Here is an 18,200-nt window from a genome sequence, read left to right on the forward strand (position 1 = left end):
TATATTTGCATTTGGTCTTTCATAATTCATTATTATTATGACATTTACTTTTTACCATCAGATCTGAAAACATATCATAAGCTACCCTTTTCTCTTGAAAGAAATGCTAATTTCAAACAGTCCTCTAATGGAAGAGAAAAGCTTTATCAGTTTTTTCATTTATTCAAGATCGTGTTAAGAATACTAATGCTAGACTTCTGTATGCTAATATCCAAGAGCTTTTTTTGGCCAAAAGCTTAGAATTATTGTTTTTTAGACCATACTGCTAAGTATGTCACTGGCAGGTCACTAGTACAAAAGAAAATACAATTCTGAAGTACCACATTTTAATTCTATGACTGATGAAAACAATTTCTTGATCTTTCATTACGAAGTTATGCTTTTGTATGAAATTACACTATTTTTATACTTTGTTGAATTACTAGATTATGGCCTTACTTAGTTTCTCTTTAGAAGTTTCTAACAATTGATATCGCGTGATTATTTAGGGAGGGTTAGTTTTGAATTAACGCCTGCAGAATAGTGTAGCAGGAAATGGAATTCAACATCAAATAAATCACTGTCTCAACCAGTTATTAATTGTTTTAATTTAGATAATCTGGGATCTATCATGTTTGTAAATATTCTCATAATTTAATCATAAAAAGGGGTAAAGATAATTGAATGCATAATCCTCGATGTTAAACAGTAGATAACACTCAGGTAAACTGCTGAATTTAACAGAATTATTTATAAGAACTAACTTCAAAAACATGTCTACAATGTTAACTTTTTCTTTCCCCCCCACATAGGTTTCTGACAATGTGCACTAGACACTTCGGGAGTGTTGTAGCCCAAACAATTCGAACTCAGAAGACAGACCAGTTTCCACTTTTCCTTATTATTATGGGAAAACGATCATCTAACGAAGTATTGAATGTAATACAAGGTACAGTTCTCGTATTATATTAGAAGTATTTCTTGCACACGAGTATTGAAACGGTTAGAAGGCATCTTCACTAGCCATTTCTTTTTTAAGATGTTCAGAATGTGAATTGCACAAAAGACACTTTCAGTTGCCACAGTATAAATAGCGCTATTCATAAATGTATTAATTAATGTGGTATTAGAGATTGAAGTTGCCATGACTGTAGTAGAATCGTAGTTTGTTTTTCATTTTTTTTTAAAGTAGAAGCCAAATTTCCTAAGTAAGGAGGTACACTTTGTTTTCCAAATTTATATTCAGATATATCCCTGATTTCCAAAAGATTTTGGCTGCACTTTTTGTGTAGTGCCGGAATCCATTTGGCTCTTTGCATGTAGCTCCTTGTTAATATGTGGACTCCTGCTGCATGTAGTGCGTTAATACTTGAACAAGAGTTGCTTTTTCAGACCTGCCTGCAGTGTTGAGATCCCAAACCGGCTCAGAATTTAAGTCACTAATATAATCTCACATAAATGAAGCTTTCTGGCTTACAATGAGGAGTTCTTTCTGGCATAACCATTCCTGATTTCGCTGACAGCCAAGATGACTTAGATGTGGAGTGATGCCCCTTGTCTGCTGTTCTCAGTAACTCTTCAAATTAAAATACATCAAAGAATGGCTGCCTCTCATTTCTTCTGCTTTCTCCACAAGTTTGCCTTCGTGACACTGTGTCCTCATTTATTTATGGCTTGTATCTAGCGATGTTTATTCTAATCTTATTTTCCTGAGGAAATTCAGCCTCAGGAAATACTGCCTTTTGCAGACAGCATTACTGTTCCTTTCTGCATGGGATTAATATGGGATTCATCATTTTCTTGAGGGATCTGGAGTGCTTCTTCCTATAGACAAAGTTGTTAATTTTGCATGGATTTTGTCTCCTTCGAGCAAGGTACAGCATAACACTAATTCGTGGTACTTCTGTCACTTATAAAACTTATTTCATACAAGTAATCTTATAAATATCTTGGGTTTATAACTCTGCAGCTTAGTACAGCACCTGTGTTATCGCGCTGAAGTCAGTGGTGTTTATGGGCTTAAATTACTTAACTGCTTTAGCAACTTAGTGACTCAAAGTCATAATGCAATGCAGCTTTGCATTCTAAAATAGTCCAAATTATTTCATTAGATTCATTAAGTTTTAATTATTTGTCAGTTTTCTGCAGTCTTTTGAACTAAACTAAAGCAATCATCTCTTGCAGCCTTACAGCTGTGCTTGTTATTTTCCCATGAACTGGGACACTGGCATCTTCTAACAATATGCCCTCAAATGAATGGTAGTCTCTGAAGCCATGCGTGTTGTAGCATGCGGGATAACATTTTCTGCCAAGGTAGCAAATGCTAGAAATGGGAACAATGAGGGCCTTTCAGGGCTGGGTGAGAAGGCATGTTTACAGAAGAGATACAACCATATAGAAACTTAAGTCCTAGTGACGTTTATTGAAATGCAGACTGAGTTCGCTTTTGATTTTTATTTTTTGCTGGGGTTGAAAACTATGGGGACAGTTTTGTGTTCTTTAGTGGTTGGTACTGTGGCTTCTGGTTAGTTTACTCCTTTTAAAATATTGATCAGCATCGCCAGTATAAATCTAGCTCTTGTTGATATTGTTCTACTAGGGTCCAAAGGCTGTTTAGGCTGGCAGATATTGTTTATGGGTTTTGACCATTTCTCATGGCCTAAGACCTTTTAACTACTGTGACAAGTGACTCTAATGGGTAGTCTAGTCTTCAGTTTAGAAAGCTAAACCAAAGACTGAGTGCATCTTCACAGGAAATTAAACTAATCATTCAGTCTTACTGAAAGCTGGAGGCACACTGGTAGAAAAATGTGAGGAAGTATCTATTTTCCTATACGTGTGCTGTATTTCTTGATATATACACAGAGGACTTTTCTGCTATTATCAGCTCTACAAGTTTTATCAGAAGTAAATACCCTGAAGAGAATAAATTATAATATTTGAAATTTTACCACTAGTTATATCTGAATAAAATTGCATGTGCGCAAATGCATTAGATCAGTGTATTGTTTTTTACTTAAACCAACGCACTTAGATGGTGCTGCCAACATCCTACGATTTGTTACCTGACTGAGCAATTGCATCAGTCTCCCTGATTAAACCTGGACATTCTAAAACTGTAATATCAGTTTCATGTCAGGGAACCCCAGATACATTACTTTCCTTCAACATGAGCGATTAAAAAAAAAATAATAGAGTTATTCTATGCAAACACAAAAGCAATTGTTCAGATTTGAACCACTTAAAATCTTAGCCTGTGATCAACATTTCTTTGTAAAAGCATTTTCAACAAAAAGGCAAAGTAAAAGCATTCTTCTCAGATACTTGCATTTTCTACTTTTTTTTTTTCCTTTTTTTTTTTTTTTTTTTTTTTTTTTTTGGTCTGGCTATTTCTTATGGATTAATTCTAAAATGACTTCTTTTTTTCTTTTTTTGTTTAATAACTTTAATGATATGAAGTATAGCTCTCTTCCTTTGTTGCTAGGTAACACAACAGTGGATGAGCTAATGATGAGGCTGATGGCTGCAATGGAGATCTTCAGTGCCCAGCAGCAGGAGGACATAAAGGATGAGGTGAGCACTGAAAGTTACTGCAGATACCTACTGGCTTCCGCAGATCACTGGGGATGCAAAATTAACCAGAGTTTTCTTTAGCCAATGAGCTGGGTATTGATGTGTTTTAGTGTGTCTTCCATCATCAGAAATCAAAAATGTTAAAGTTTTGTTTGTGTATTTTTTGGGCCTCTCAAAAAACCACAACCCTCTTCCTATTGGTCTTGTCATTTTCAGTTTGTTTCCTTTTTCTTAATATTAGTCATGAGTAGTTGTTTACATTTACAGTGGTATTATAGAGCTTAATATGCCCATACAAGGAAACAACAATCAGCTTTTTTTTCTCAATGACCAGCTCCAAGTCATAGGTAGAAAACAAAAATCCAAGGCACAATATAGTTGCATTTTTTTATTGCATTTTAACAGGAATATGTTGGGTATGGGTTTTTTTAATGCTTTAATAAGAAGGTAAAATTCACATCACAGATGAGTTCCAAGAAAGGTTCAGAACCGAAAACTGTAGAAGCTGATAGAAAGGAAGAAAACAGAAGGAAAGACAGACATATAAAGGCAGACAGAGAAGAGGAAATAAGAGGCAGGAAAAGGAACTAGGAGTGATGGGATTGGAACAGAGAGAGCAACAGGAGACCAGAACAATTTTCCAGAGCAGGGGATATCAATATTTAGGAGAGAAGAAGGTGGGGGCAGGTAAGATAGTGATAGACCTGCCCCAAGAGGATAAAACCAAGTGGGTTTGCAACTGAGAAACATCTGGGTGTAAGGGAAACAAAGCTTAAAGAAAGAGAAGACGCGGTAGCTTTGAGGCCATGACTGCGGAACCGGGAACTGCCTTCTGCATTCCGAGCTGCTGCCAGTCCTTCACTGGGTGGCTGAGAACAGTGACAGTCCAGTAACGTGTGTCCCCATGATAGTCATACAGATGTCTCCTGACTTTTTACTCCAAGTGCTCTACCTATATAGGGAGAATGGAAACATAATTTTTATACATTCCTCTAAAATTTATCTGTGTCCAAGTCTTCTGTAGACCTTTCTCGCATTTCCTTTTGTTTTTCTGTCACTGAGAGCACTGGTGACATTTCTTCCCCACAGAAGTTCTTTCTAACACACTTTGGCATTCAGAAAACTAATGGAAAATTTCTTAAACTTTGGGGGCAGATTTCCAGACACTATGGGTTCTATACAGAAATAAGGTATTTACTCTACACCTTGGCTCCACTTGATACAAGCACACCAAAAAGGTGATCTTGGACACTTTTGCATTTGAAGCAGGAAGTTTAAAAACAAAAAAAATAACTTCACTTTATGCAATTACTGTTCCAGAGAGGGAGTATTTGACAAGCAGTCTGTACTCAATAGAGGGCTTTAGTCTGAAAAAAAAATGCTGTCTTTTTGTGGTTTGCTACGTAACATGTAGCTTTCTTGTCAGTCTGGTACTTGACAACTTCAAGTGTTCATACATCAACACCTTTTCTTTTTTCATATCTTACTGCTGTTGGTGCAATTTTTTCCCAAATATTACAATAGCAAACAGGATACAGAATCCGGTTTCTGTTACTGTTTTCTTAATAGCAACAATAAGTCATCATAAAACCACAAGACAAAAAAAAAAAAAAAAGGCAGAAAATTCTGTTGTCTTAAAAAGATAAGTCATCTATATAGCTTTGCTGTAAACAGAAGTGTGTGAGAGAGAGAGCTGGAAACACTTGTAAATGACTCATTAATGCTTTCATGCTGTTAGTTTATGCAGCTGAACTTCTCCACTTTGCATTTTTAACTTGCATGCACATGAAAGCTTCCAACACAGCTGTTGCATAATTCTGTTTAGACAGCATGTTTTGCAGTGCCCTCTGATGGTTATTTCGGTGCAGGATGACTGTTACCACTGCTAGCTAATGGTACAGGTGCTTGCCTGAACAGCTACAGCCAGCTTAGGGTGTCGCTTTACTGTCAGCTCCCTGTCACTGGTCATCGACTGATGGTGTAGGCAGGATGCTCAGAACAACATCACCAACTTATCTCACCTGAGAGAAGTGAGTCACTTCATTAGCTGGTGGTAATAGTCCAGCTAGCAAAATCCTGTGCTTTTGTATCCATGTATTAGTAAAATTTACTGGTATAACCTCATAAAGTTTAATCAGGCAAATTTGGGGCATATTTCTAGAATGTCGAGCGCTAAAATACCACCATTTAACCATCAATTTGATTTAATTTTTAGAATTGTGTGTTTCATTAAGCTTTTTCTTACATACTCTCCGAAGAAATACCTTAAAAACATTGCGATGCGTATGTGTACTCATAGTAATCCAGCGTACCTGTCCTGAGGTACAGTGGTCTCTGTAATTTAGGCACCTATTTTCTCTCCCAAACTTTCTTAAAGGGAGATCGGTCTGCTGTCCTGTTCTTTCCCCTGCCCCTCCAAGGCTTCTGGATCGATCATGAACCACTGGGCCTTCTGCTTGCTGCCTGTCAGCTGTGTTGACCAGGTGACATTTTGGAAATCTCCTGCCCCTTTTGGGCTGCACTGTTGACGTGCCATTCTAGATATGTGGTCTGGCTGTTGTGCTGTCCGTTTTTATGCATTTGTTACTTAAATTGCCATAGTAACAAGCCACAGATAATAAATTACAATCAGCAGTGTGCTGACATTGTGCTCACGTGGCACTTCTGATGAGAAGTGGCCAGTGGATAATTAAACGATGGGTTTGGTGGCACCAACAGCGGCAAGGCCAGTTGGCCAGGCTACAGGCACCCTGGTCAGTGCAGCCAGGTCTAGGCTCTGAAGTCCAGCCTCAGGCTCTGTGTGCAGAATTACTCCGAGGCTACACTAATGATTTCATACATCTGATGGACATACTTGTCTAACAATGTTTGCTCCTCTGGCCCGCACTACAAATGTTGATGCCTCAACTACTGCTCAGGCAGCAGGGTTGGGCATCTTTGCAAAGAGGAAACAAGGAGTCTACAGAGTCTCTCCTGTAAGCAAAAGAGGGTATCTCAGAGCAGGGACAACCGGCCCCTGCCACCGTGGATTGAGGTGTGAACTGAGATTTTGGGGGGGGGCCTGACTGAAAAGAGCGCATAGTGTCAGTTCCTCTTCAGTGTCAATGCCTGGTGCTAGTCTTAAGAAAACAAATAATAATTGTAAAATATCGTATGCCCTGGAATGTCCACTTATAAACGCCTTGTTAGCTAGCTTGCTTCAATTGCATAGTTAAATAATCACCCCAGCGTGGCATGATGGGCCTCAATAGATCCAAGTTAGTTCCTTTGTGAGATTAATGTGAAGAGATACGTGATTAAATCCTGGCATTACAGCCCAACACACCTGTTCTGGGCCGATCCTAAACATTTTTTCTCCATCGCCCGAGGAGGAGGCTTCTCAAAGGATTACAGTAACACTTTTTGACAAGCTTATACAGGGTGGAGTTTCCATGTAATGACAGGGCTTATTTGATGATGTCTCAGTAATGCATTCTTTTTATTTTTGCTGTCAACATTTATTACTGTAGAAGCATTGACTGTTACACAGCTGGTCCAACTTGTCCACATTTAAGTAACAGTAGGTCTCTCATCGTGTTTATTTTTGTCGTTACGCAACGCTAGCGCTCCTGCTCTTGGATTAGACATGAAGGTGGAATTGTAATACCTACAGTTGATTCAAAAACCTTCTTATTTTTACAAATACCAATTAAGGCCTTCACTTTAAACTGTATCTGCTGACACACTGTTCTTTAGTGTGAGAGAGATATACTTAATTTTTAAACTGGAAAAACTGTTGTAAACAGACTCTGAAGATAAGCTATAGAAAAATGTAGGCCTGTGGAGTCACCACATTTGCTGTCTGATCTTAGGTGACATCTCTTCTTCCTAGTTACTGCTGCATTGTGAGGAAAATGTAGATCCTTCCTGACCAATATCTGGATGGAAATTCTAAAAATTATGTAAAAGAAAACAAAACCTCCCAAACAGCAACATAAATTCACCTCCTTTACCCTGCCACAGCTCTTTGTGAAAGTATGTTTGCATGTCCGTCCCAGCTCTCTTGTGGTAGATGGGGCTTTGCTGACCAAGTGTTATTTTCATAACTTTGTAGTAAGAAGCCTGGTATCACCACCTTTTCTTCCTCTTCTGCCTCACTGCTGTCAAATGTAAGGGGTTTCCTTCTTTTTTTTTTTTTTTTTTTTTTTTATATGATAATTTAACAGGTTTAGCTTCCAACACTTTTTCTCTTTTTTCTTCCAAAGATATTTCCCACAGCCACAAAAGAAGCTAAAGAGGATTGGTCCTAGGACATTCTCCTAATCTGTGGGCTGCTCATCTTTTCCTCCTTCAGATCAGTTGCTTTTCTCCACTCCTGAGCTGCAGTTACGCTTTGCAGGTAGAGGATGGGCTGAGCGCTTCCATCAGCTGTGCAGGAGACCCCTGCAATTGCTGTTTTCACTGAAGCTCACGTTAAAATCAGTAGAAATTAGCCATCCGTATACCTTTGATAATCTGTGTTCCAGCTAACACTGCCATGTGTATCATAGTATATGGTACTTGCACGACAAGAGGTTATGAGAATAAATACATGAAATTCATTAAATTCCAAAGCGCATAAGCCTTATGGTGATGACAGCCACCTAACAAAGATTGTGATTTAACCCCTCCAAAAAAATCCAATTAGCACATTTACTAATTATTACTAGTTATAACTAATTAAACTACAGTAATCAAAATGTATTTGATTAAATTTTCCAATTTTGTATTTGTAATATGATAGCACCCCAAACGATAGGTTTCCCATTGTGCACTTCACTGCACAGATGCACCAGCAGATACAAGTGCCACTTTCAAGAGTTTATGGCATATTTTGAACTTTGACAAGATGCAAGGTAATGACAGAGGAAAGAAAGAAAATAAAATTAAAATATCTTTAGTTCATGCGGCTTTTTGGCTACACGTGTTGATGGCCTTGGTCACTGAATATTGCCTTAGTTTCTTTTAATAAACAGCAGCTTTCCCTGCTGTACAGCCCAGGTGGGTAGGTGTTGTAGCAGAACTGGCTGGCTCATTCCCCATGGAAAGTCACTGCAAGACTGCTTCTTGAAGGTTTGGGGTTTGGTTTTTTTCTTGTCACTTGAGGTATTTCCCAAAAATCAGTATCTGGAACTGGACTTTCAGCCTTCGATACAGGCAGGCATGATCCCTCCAGTGGTTCTGCCTTGTTCTGCCTCCTTGCCCTGCCCCGTCCTGCCTCCCCATCTGTGGTTCTGCCACTGGAGGAGTGTTCGTGTGCTTCATCTTCATCGTTCTCATATGCCTAACACATTCTGTGTACAGTTTTTCCTTCCATATACTCCCCATCATGTATGTTTAAGTTATACAACGTGCAAGTCTGTCATCTTGGTGAGTCAAATCAATGCCTGTCTTGCACTGGTTTGTTTGGACAAAGGGGTGTTTCTCTTTAACGCTCCCATGAATAGCCTGAAGCATTTGCAGATTTTAATTTCAGGAGTGGTTCAGTTAAATGAACTGTCTTTCAGATAAGCATTCAGCATTTGTAAATACATGTGCTTTTTTCTTCCCTCTCCCTTCCCCCTCCCCCATCTTATAACAGCCATTTACTCACTGATGTTCTGAGAAATGTTTTCTGCTCGTGGTTACCTGCTGAACTTCTGTTTCATCCAGTTTTATTTTACAGTAAAACTGATCCCAAACAGCAATAGTTAATAAAGTATAACACATCTCCCTGAGACAAATGAGGTGCAAAGCTGATTCCTGGAGCAAAATCATTAAATCCTACCTTCCTAAACAACAAAAGTCTAGAAGGGTCAGTGCTGACTTGTCCAGCAAAAGATCTCACCAAATAGTCAAATGTATTGTGTTTTTTTTTTTTTCCCCTGTAGAATATGCAGGAGAAGGGGGCGTTGCTGTCCTAAATGCAGCCAGGAATCCCTCTTTTCCATCATCCTGCCTCTGAAAATGCCTGCTGTTAGCTGCTTTGGGGGTAACTTCAACAAATGGTTTAGGGAATAATTATTGGAGAGAGTGACGTGAAATTTCTTCTTAACCTTACATGGAAGTTTTTCTTAGTCTTGTAGCTCTGGATACTACTTAAGAGGAGGTTTCATCTGGTCAGTTGTAACTACTTCATGAATAAAAGTGTTTGCTATTTTTGTTATGACTTTGAATCTGTAATATGTATGATAGCAAAGAAATCCATGGCTGAAGAATATATTCTGTGGATAATAAAGTATCAGTTTTCAATTAAACAATGGCCCCCCTCTTGTTGCGTTGTCAAAACTGGAAAGCAGAGACCTGTGACTTCCTCCCTTAAGGAGCAAAGGAGAGTTGTCTCCATCTCATGCCAAAACCCCTTGGATGTGGATGGGGTTTCACACCACTGATCAGTCGCTGCTGTGGAATTCCGAAATGCCGTGTAACCCCTGCTTCTGATAAAGGCTTTTGAAGTGACCCGGGATAAGCTGTTGTCTGTTCTTGGTTTCTTGAAAAGTTTGGCAACCTTGCCTTCGTTGCAAAAGCCTTGCGGAGATGCGCTTACTGATGTTCAGTCGATGCTGTGGTTTCTGTAGGCTTTAACAGGAAAGTTGTCAGCTACCTCAAATTTTGTTGATGGAGAATTTTTTTTATTAATTAATTAATTTTAATTAATGATTAGTGGTATGACTGTGCTATTTTTCTTCATTTGCTCTTTGTTAGTACAGTGCAAGATTCTCTTCAAAATATTTTCTTCTGCTTTTCCTGTCACTATTATGAATTTTCTTTTGTTGCCTTCTGGTGAACTTGAGTCATCCTCATACTTTCCATGGTTTCTCTAGAGGAAGAGATGACTAAAATAACAAACCGCATTACAAAAAGGAGAACTGCTTTATCTAACGTTTAAAATTTGTCTAAGTGTAACTCTGAATCAGAGAATATTACAATTTTGCCATAATCTCCATAGAGGAGGCGGTTCCTGTCAAGTGTGAGCAAAATCAACAAAACGCAGAAGTAGGTGCAAAAAGACATTTCATAGGGTTACATCTGCTTCTTACCTAAAGAAATGTGGGTGCCAGATTTGTTTTTAAGGTCTGTTTCAGTAAGAACAGTATTGTTTCAATGCGGTATAAAGCTCAGTGGCATGGTCATTTACTTTAGATGTGGCTCACATATTTCCGTGAGGACCAGGCAGTCATGCGTAGTAATTCTTCACATTCCTGACATCTTTTTCATAATCCACTTTTAGGATGATGATAACTGTGATGAATAGGGAGGAAATATTTTTTTTTCTTAAATGCCTGAAATTCATGTTTCAATTCTAGTTGTAGAATGTATAGCGTCGGTATTCTTTGCAGTTATCACTGAATTATATAATTTAATCCTATTTCAAAAATTCTTCAGTGACGCTCTCTGTAGGTAAATGAATCCTATGCTCATCACAAGTAGCTTCTAACAACTTCCTGGGGATTCCTAGACAGTTTGTAAATTGTAAAATAAAAGCCAGTACTCAATTTCTTATAACTCTGGTTAGTATATCGTTTTTAAGTGAGTTTTAACTATGTTTATAAATTTTTAATTTTTACTTTTTGAGGGTTGGTTTTGGTTTGGAATGGGGTTGCTTTTGTAAACTAAAGTAACTATATATTAATTGCTAGCAATCTTTGAAGAAAAGAGCCTGTAGTTAAATAGTTGCATCTGGTGTTTCAGCTTTCGAGCATTAGTGGACTTCTGCGGCCTTTGAAATCCAATTAGTGTGTGAAGTTAGGTGTGGTATATGAAGTTGCAAACCATGAAAGTTAAATAAGTTATCTCTGAAATAATTATGAATATTGTTTTTAATGTTTGTCCTCTCACAGATTACCTGAAGTCATCTTCCTATAGTAAGATAATTTGGGAAGAGAGTTTTCGTTCTCACCATTCTAAAATAAATTTACTGTATGCTTGCGGGAAGTCTCAGCATAGACGGTACAACATTTTTTCCTTTACTGCAACTCTCCATTTATGAAAAGAGTTGGGAAAACCTCTGTGTATTCAAGAAGCTTTCCTCATTTTTGGATAACGTAAAAATCAGGCTGTTTAATTATTTCAACACCCCGTCTTCTCAGAAATGGACTATTAATGTAGACAGTTTCTGCTGTCAGGTTTGAGTTAAGTTATGAAGATGTTCCGTGAGCATGGCACACAAAGCTTATCAAGGTCCAAGGAAGCCAGGAAGGGGAAGAGGTTATTCCGCGGTTATTGTCCTTTTTACGTTTTGTAAGAATTACTTGCACTTGTGAACAAAGTGATGGTTTCGCTATCTTCTGTGAATGAAATTTAGGACACACTGATTGTAGAATAATCTTGGGTCCTGTTTCTATAAGGAAGAAGAATTTCCTCTAAAAAGATCTTGTTACTTTCCAACTGGAGGTTGTATACAGTTTCCTGCAATTTGTCCTTTCTTCTTGTGGTTGCATGCTACTGCAGAGCTTTTTAACCACTAATGTGTTAGTTTTGTCTGAGGAACATCTTGGCATGTTTGCATGACATGATAATAACAGTTAACCTGTGCTCCTCCCACTTAAAAATGAGTTTTTGCCGAATAGTGAAGTACTGGGGAGGAGACTGATCACGTTGCAAAAATTATTCCTTTATGTGGAATAAACCTTGCAGATGAATGGGAAAATAAACATAATTCTTAAAGAAGCGACAGCTAGTAGCTTCCAATTTCTATGAAATACAGGGGACAGATTACCCCAGTGCAAGTGCTGTGTTACTGGTAGCTACGGGTGACCTACCAGCAGTCTCTCAGCTAAATCTTACTGTTTTTTGTAGGGACCAGCGCAGCCTCTGCAGGGCTCTCTTGGGCAGATTATTAGATGTGAGAGGAGTAAGCACAGGGGAGCAGCAGCTGTCTCTGGCTCCCGAGGCAGAGTAGGATGCTATTGATTATACACTTGGCTTTCTCAGACATCACCCCAGTGCTGTTCCAGCTTTTGGGGATACCCACTTCTTGATCCTCCACCGTGTGGATAATGCCTCACTTTGTTCTTTGCCTATTGTTAGTAAACCTTTATTTCTTTGTGCTGTGGTCATTAATAAAACACTCTGCTAGGTTTGCTGGTTTGAAGTTGGCATGATAACCTCAAGTTTCTTGTCTGCCTGCATCTGTCCATTTGAGATGCTTCCGAGCAGGACTTGCTACTTTCCCATCTTTGTATAACATTCCATACTGTGAATTGAGGCCGCTGGATGACACTTCATAGTGATGACCCCGGACAGACCCTGCTGAGGGCGCTTTTCCCAAGGAAGGCCCTGGGAGCAGCCCTTCTCCGGCAGGACACGCCATTACCTGTCGCCAGTCTGAGCAGAGAGCAAATTAAAATCCAGCCTCATCCTCTAAATCATGGTCTGTTCTTCCCTATTACGTGACCATCCAAACTGTCGGCTGCAGGAGCGCAATCCTCCACGGCACCAGCCCACCCACACCCCCCGGTGACCCCCTCCCCACGTGGCTGGCATGGGAGGAGGCTGCACCCTCCCAGGGTCTGCGCCGGCCATGGCCCCGGCAAAGATGGCAGGGCAGAGAGCCTTGGTGCCAGATCCAGCCTGCCGGCCAAATCCCTTACGTGGTAATCGAAACAGAGCTGTAGGTAAGTCGTAATTTTTAAAGTCATAATTTTTAAAGCCAAGGCCGCCCTTGAGGCTTTTCTGAACTCATTGCCCCTAGCAGGAGTCAGGTGAGTAAGGCAGTCCAATACTTTGAAGTCACTGGGGTTAAAGAGTGCTGGTGAACAGAAAGATACAGATCCACTGGTTCACTATTTGCTGATATTTTTTGTTTTCTTGTCTCTTCTTTTTCTTTTTCTTTGTCTTCCTTTAGGATGAACGTGAAGCCAGAGAAAATGTGAAGAGAGAGCAGGATGAAGCGTACCGCATCTCGCTGGAGGCTGACCGAGCGAAGGTCTGTGCGGCGTGAAGTGATGGCGTGAATGTCGGGCTGGGAACCTCTCCACAGCGGGTGGAATCTCTGGCGCAGAGGACTGCCTGCCTTTGGTCCTTCTGTTTCAGATGAGATGGCTGCTGCAGGAGTCGTTACTGCTCTCAGGGGTTGTAAAATGGCACTGGGTACAGTCACCGGGAGTAGACTTGACTGCATCTTCTTGCTAAAGCAGTCCTGGCCCCACTTAATAATAGAAGTTGGGGAAGGAATGACAGGAAAAGATCACTTAATAAATATCCTGTTTCTTATAGTAATTTCTACAGAAAAGTTGAGAAGTTCTGTGGAAAGCGAGGTGATACATGTGTGATTGCTGTTTGTGTTTATTAGAGGGAAGCGCAAGAGAGAGAAATGGCAGAACAGTTTCGCTTGGAACAAATTCGGAAAGAACAGGAGGAAGAACGTGAGGTGGGATGTTTTACCTTTTCTGACAGCTTTTTGGATTCATTTTGGAAGCTTTATGGACACTGCAATTTTCATTCAACACACATAGAAACTTCAAAGTATACTTTTTATATGAACATCAACCTGGTTTTCAATTAATTTCTTACCACATATATATAAAACAGTGCAGCTAAATCATTTTCATCCACTCTTTTAATAGCTTTTCTGTTCTAGCATCTGGGTCACATTTACATCATTTTGGTCTCAATTACAGCCAGGTATGGATAGACCTGCTAACAGGAGGTTCATGAAATGAGTTCCATAAATGGTGGAATCATTGGGAACCTCTAACCTTTTTTTCTGCAGGCACTCCTTTTAAAAATACAATACTGTGAAGCCCTTTCATTTCTTCTAGGAAGTAGCACAAAGCCTAGCAGTAGTTCTGATCAAACAAGTTGCCATATTTAATTTAGGGGACACAACACTTAAAAAAATGAAGAAAAGAAAATCCAAAATCTAGAAAATTGGATTAATGGTACATTTTTAAATTTTTACACAATCTTCTACAGAATCTTCCATAGAATGAAGATTGTGTTTAAATGAACACTTTAAATCTCTAGGCCTATACAAGAAAATAGAAATCATGTGCTGTAAAGAGTGCTGTTCCTTGAACTCTGTTATTTTGTAGATTCTGAGGGTCCCAGTGCCTCTCAGAGGTGGCTCCTGCAGCCCCTTTCAGGATCTAGGCTAGCTCCTGTCCCAGCTGCCTGTCTATGTAGATACTTACATAAAGCATCATGTACACGAATATACTTGTATTAGTGACTTCCTCTTTTTCACCTCCTGGCAAATAGAAAATGTGGTGAAAAGGCTGGGGTACAGCCCTGACTCTGTCCCTGAAGTCCCATCACATTTCAAAGGACAGGTATCATTAAAATATTTCCATCTGTTCTGTAAAGTTCTTGAAATATAAGTCCTTACAGACCTGCTGTGAGACACAGCTGATACTAGAAAAAGGACTTTGAAACCCTTGGATAAAATTTTCAAAATAAAGCTGATACTCAAATATAAATATCTTGATTAAAATCACAGTTGTTGTCCTTAGACTTCTAGGCCTATAAGATTCTGTGAGCAAGTGGCTAATGAATACAAAACTATATCCACATCCCTAGTGAATATATGTTTGCTGATTATGTTTCCACTATGATATCAAATGTAAATGAAATATAAATATTGGAAGTATTTATTCATTTATATAAAGGATCAGGGTTCCAATATTTTTGGTGGACCTAATGTAACTTCTTTGCTTTGACTCTTACTTATGGAGATTGGAAATTTGGAATTATATTCTCATGTAATTCTTCACTTAGTTAAAGTCCTTGGAACTCATGGAATCTTGAGAAATCACAGCCTTGCGTATCCCCCCCGATACGTGACTTAAAAGTATACTTGACATTTCAGTCTTGTGTACTTTGCTGATATATGAAAAGAACGAATTATACAACTGCAAAAAAGTTGGCTATGAACACATTTATTATTCCCTGAGATAAATCCAATAAACAAACTTATGAGCAATGCATTTGCGATTTTTTTTTTTTTTGACCAAGATAATTGCATTAAAAAAACTGAACCATTTAAGCACTCAAGAACCTTTTAAACGGTACTGCTGTTGTAAATACTAAACTCAGTTTGACCAGCAGTATTGAATGGTTTGGGAAAGATGCAGTTCGCGTCTTTCTTATCCTGCAGTATCTGATGACATATTTAGCTCCTGTTGTTAACGTAAGCAGAGAAAGGAAGCTAAAATACAACTGAAGGAGCAGTGTACAAAACCAGACTGTGAGAATTGTGTCAATAATTGTAAGATGGCAATTCTGTGAGGTTAATAGCAATGGAACGTAAATCAGTGCTGTAGCAGTAACAGACCGTTAAGCCATCAGCTCACACTCAGAATCAAGTAAGAATATCTTTTTCTTTAAGTAATTTTGCATGCATAGAAACAATAATTACTTCTGCTTTACTATATCTGCTCCTGAACCTTTTCTGATACCTTGGCCTTCTGGAAATTGTTTTCTTACTGGTCCATGTTATCAAAATATACCTGGGCTTCCCTGTTTTAATGTAGAGTGCGGTAATGAAAAGAATAGGATCTGTTTGCGCAGTAGAACAAAAGGGATTTTAACAATAATGTTTACTAACACTCCCCATTTTCAAGTGTACAGATTACTTATACTGAATTGTTCTGCAACAGTGTTTACTTACAGAAGTGACTTTACGTTCAGTTTGTATATTTAAAATCTGACTATTGAGCTATTCACATACTGAACATCTTTTTATCAACACACTGGAATTGCTTGTTCAGGTTCAAGAGTTTTTAATGTGATCTATCACATCATTGTTTTCTGGCTTGGTTTGCTGGTACAGAATATCCATTGTAAATTGCCATTTTATTTTTAAGCCTTGGAGACTAGTTACTTTGGGGAGCGACGCACTCTTTGCACAAAGAAAAGAGCTCTAATGAGCTACTGTTGTTTATTTTTCTATAATATAATTGATTGGGTTCAGTAAATAATGTAGCATCTGTTGTTATACTGTGTGGGGAAATGTCAAAACAGAAAGATAGTAAGCAGGTGGTTGAGAATAGAGAGAAAATTAAAATAGAATCTATTTAAAATATAATCTCATAGTAGATGAGCAAAAATGAACTCAAGTTCTATGTATAAATATTTATACTGAGATATAATTTGCTTAGAGGTTCGTGTGTAAGAAGTAGCCTATTTAAAAGCCTTTGTCATCTTCCTTCTGCCCAGTCCTTTCTCTTTAATGTAATCACCCTCCATCAGTTTCTGTTACTAAATGACCTTGGGGGGGGTTTCAAAGGCACAAATAGCAACTGTGTATCTTGACCGTTCCTTGGAAATTGGGGTAAATCCGTGCCTGACTGCCTCTTCAGTTTGAAAAACTGTCTTGTAGGTATATTTTGGGGGAGGCCGTATGATCATGCTGCTTCTTCCATTCCTCAGCATTCTCATTAGCTGCTGCCTTAAGTGAGGTGATACCGTAACAAGGCTGCTTTCTAAGTATGATCTAATTTTTAATAGGTGCCAGTGCCCGTCCATGAGTACCGACAGCACTCAGGACCCTCGAATATGAAGCCCATCTTGTTCAGCTGTCTTCATATTAGGCATCATTTAAAAAAAAAAAAATATGATCAAAGTATTAGTGTTGTAGTAGCTCCCAGAAGCAGAGGACAGAAAATGCGGACTTGGTTCCTGCCCCTAAGATCGTGAATCAGTAGGATACACAATATTAGCAGGAAGACAATCGTACACATTTTTGGATGTGTAATGTCATTGCAGTTTTGGGGCCGATTTCATCATGCAAGCTGTCGCAGAAAATGTGCACACCTAAGCTTGGAACCATCTTCCTGCAAATCATAATAATTCCTTGCTTTAAATCTTAAAGCTCCCATTTCTGTTCTCCCAGTTTTCTTCTTTGACCATTCCTACTTTTATATGTACTCTGTGTATCTAATGTACCTTCGTGATATTTTTAACTACATCTTTTAACAGCATTCTGGTTTGTTATAGTAAATCTCCCACATATATTTCTTTTTACTCTGAACTGCCACTAAGGGTCTTGTCTTTGCTGCAAATGGTCAATTACTCTGTGCAAGAGGAAGGCAATTTGATAAATGCATTTAAAGAAATATTTTTACTGCCTTTTAATTTATACCCTTTAAGGAAGCAGTTGGCCACTTGACAATTATTCTCTCATTCAAATTTTTTCCAAGGCTTTCTGCCAAATGATTAAATTACTTTCCCCATCGTGCATTAACTGTAGACCTAATAATATGTGTTATAAAGAAGGATTTATTTTAATTAGTTGTCTGGTGGGCTGTTATTAAGGAATGAATAAAAATGATTTTGTCATTGAGATATAAAGCACAGCTATGGCTGTGGAGTACTGTGGCACACCTTGAAGTTCTAGAAGAAAAAAAAAAAAGCTTTCTGTCATCGTCTGTGCTAGCATTGCAACCTAAATAGTTATTTTTCCTTCTTCAGGCTATCAGGCTTTCTCTTGAGCAATCTTTGCCTCCTGAACCAAAAGAGGAGAGCACAGAGTCTGTCAGTAAACTGCGTATTCGGACACCCAGCGGAGAATTCTTTGAGCGACGTTTCCTGGCCAGCAGCAAGCTGCAGGTTGTCTTTGATTTTGTGGCTTCCAAGGGATATCCTTGGGAGGAGTACAAGCTGCTGGGCACCTTTCCAAGGAGAGATGTGAGTAAATGTACCTTTCAATA

At 38.8% G+C, this 18,200-nt stretch overlaps 1 protein-coding gene across 1 annotated transcript in view; it reads left to right on the top strand.

Annotated features, from left to right (window-relative positions):
• Positions 1–18,200, top strand: part of FAF1 (Fas associated factor 1) — a 171,608-nt gene that overhangs the window by 136,871 nt on the left and 16,537 nt on the right. The window contains exons 14-18 of the mRNA XM_080406277.1: positions 792–928; positions 3,464–3,552; positions 13,397–13,477; positions 13,844–13,921; positions 17,962–18,177. Of these exons, the coding sequence (XP_080262403.1) occupies positions 792–928; positions 3,464–3,552; positions 13,397–13,477; positions 13,844–13,921; positions 17,962–18,177 (601 nt within the window). The remainder of the gene's footprint in view (positions 1–791; positions 929–3,463; positions 3,553–13,396; positions 13,478–13,843; positions 13,922–17,961; positions 18,178–18,200) is intronic.

This window comes from Falco punctatus, assembly GCF_963210335.1.
Source record: "Falco punctatus genome assembly, chromosome: 11".
NCBI lineage: Eukaryota > Metazoa > Chordata > Aves > Falconiformes > Falconidae > Falco > Falco punctatus.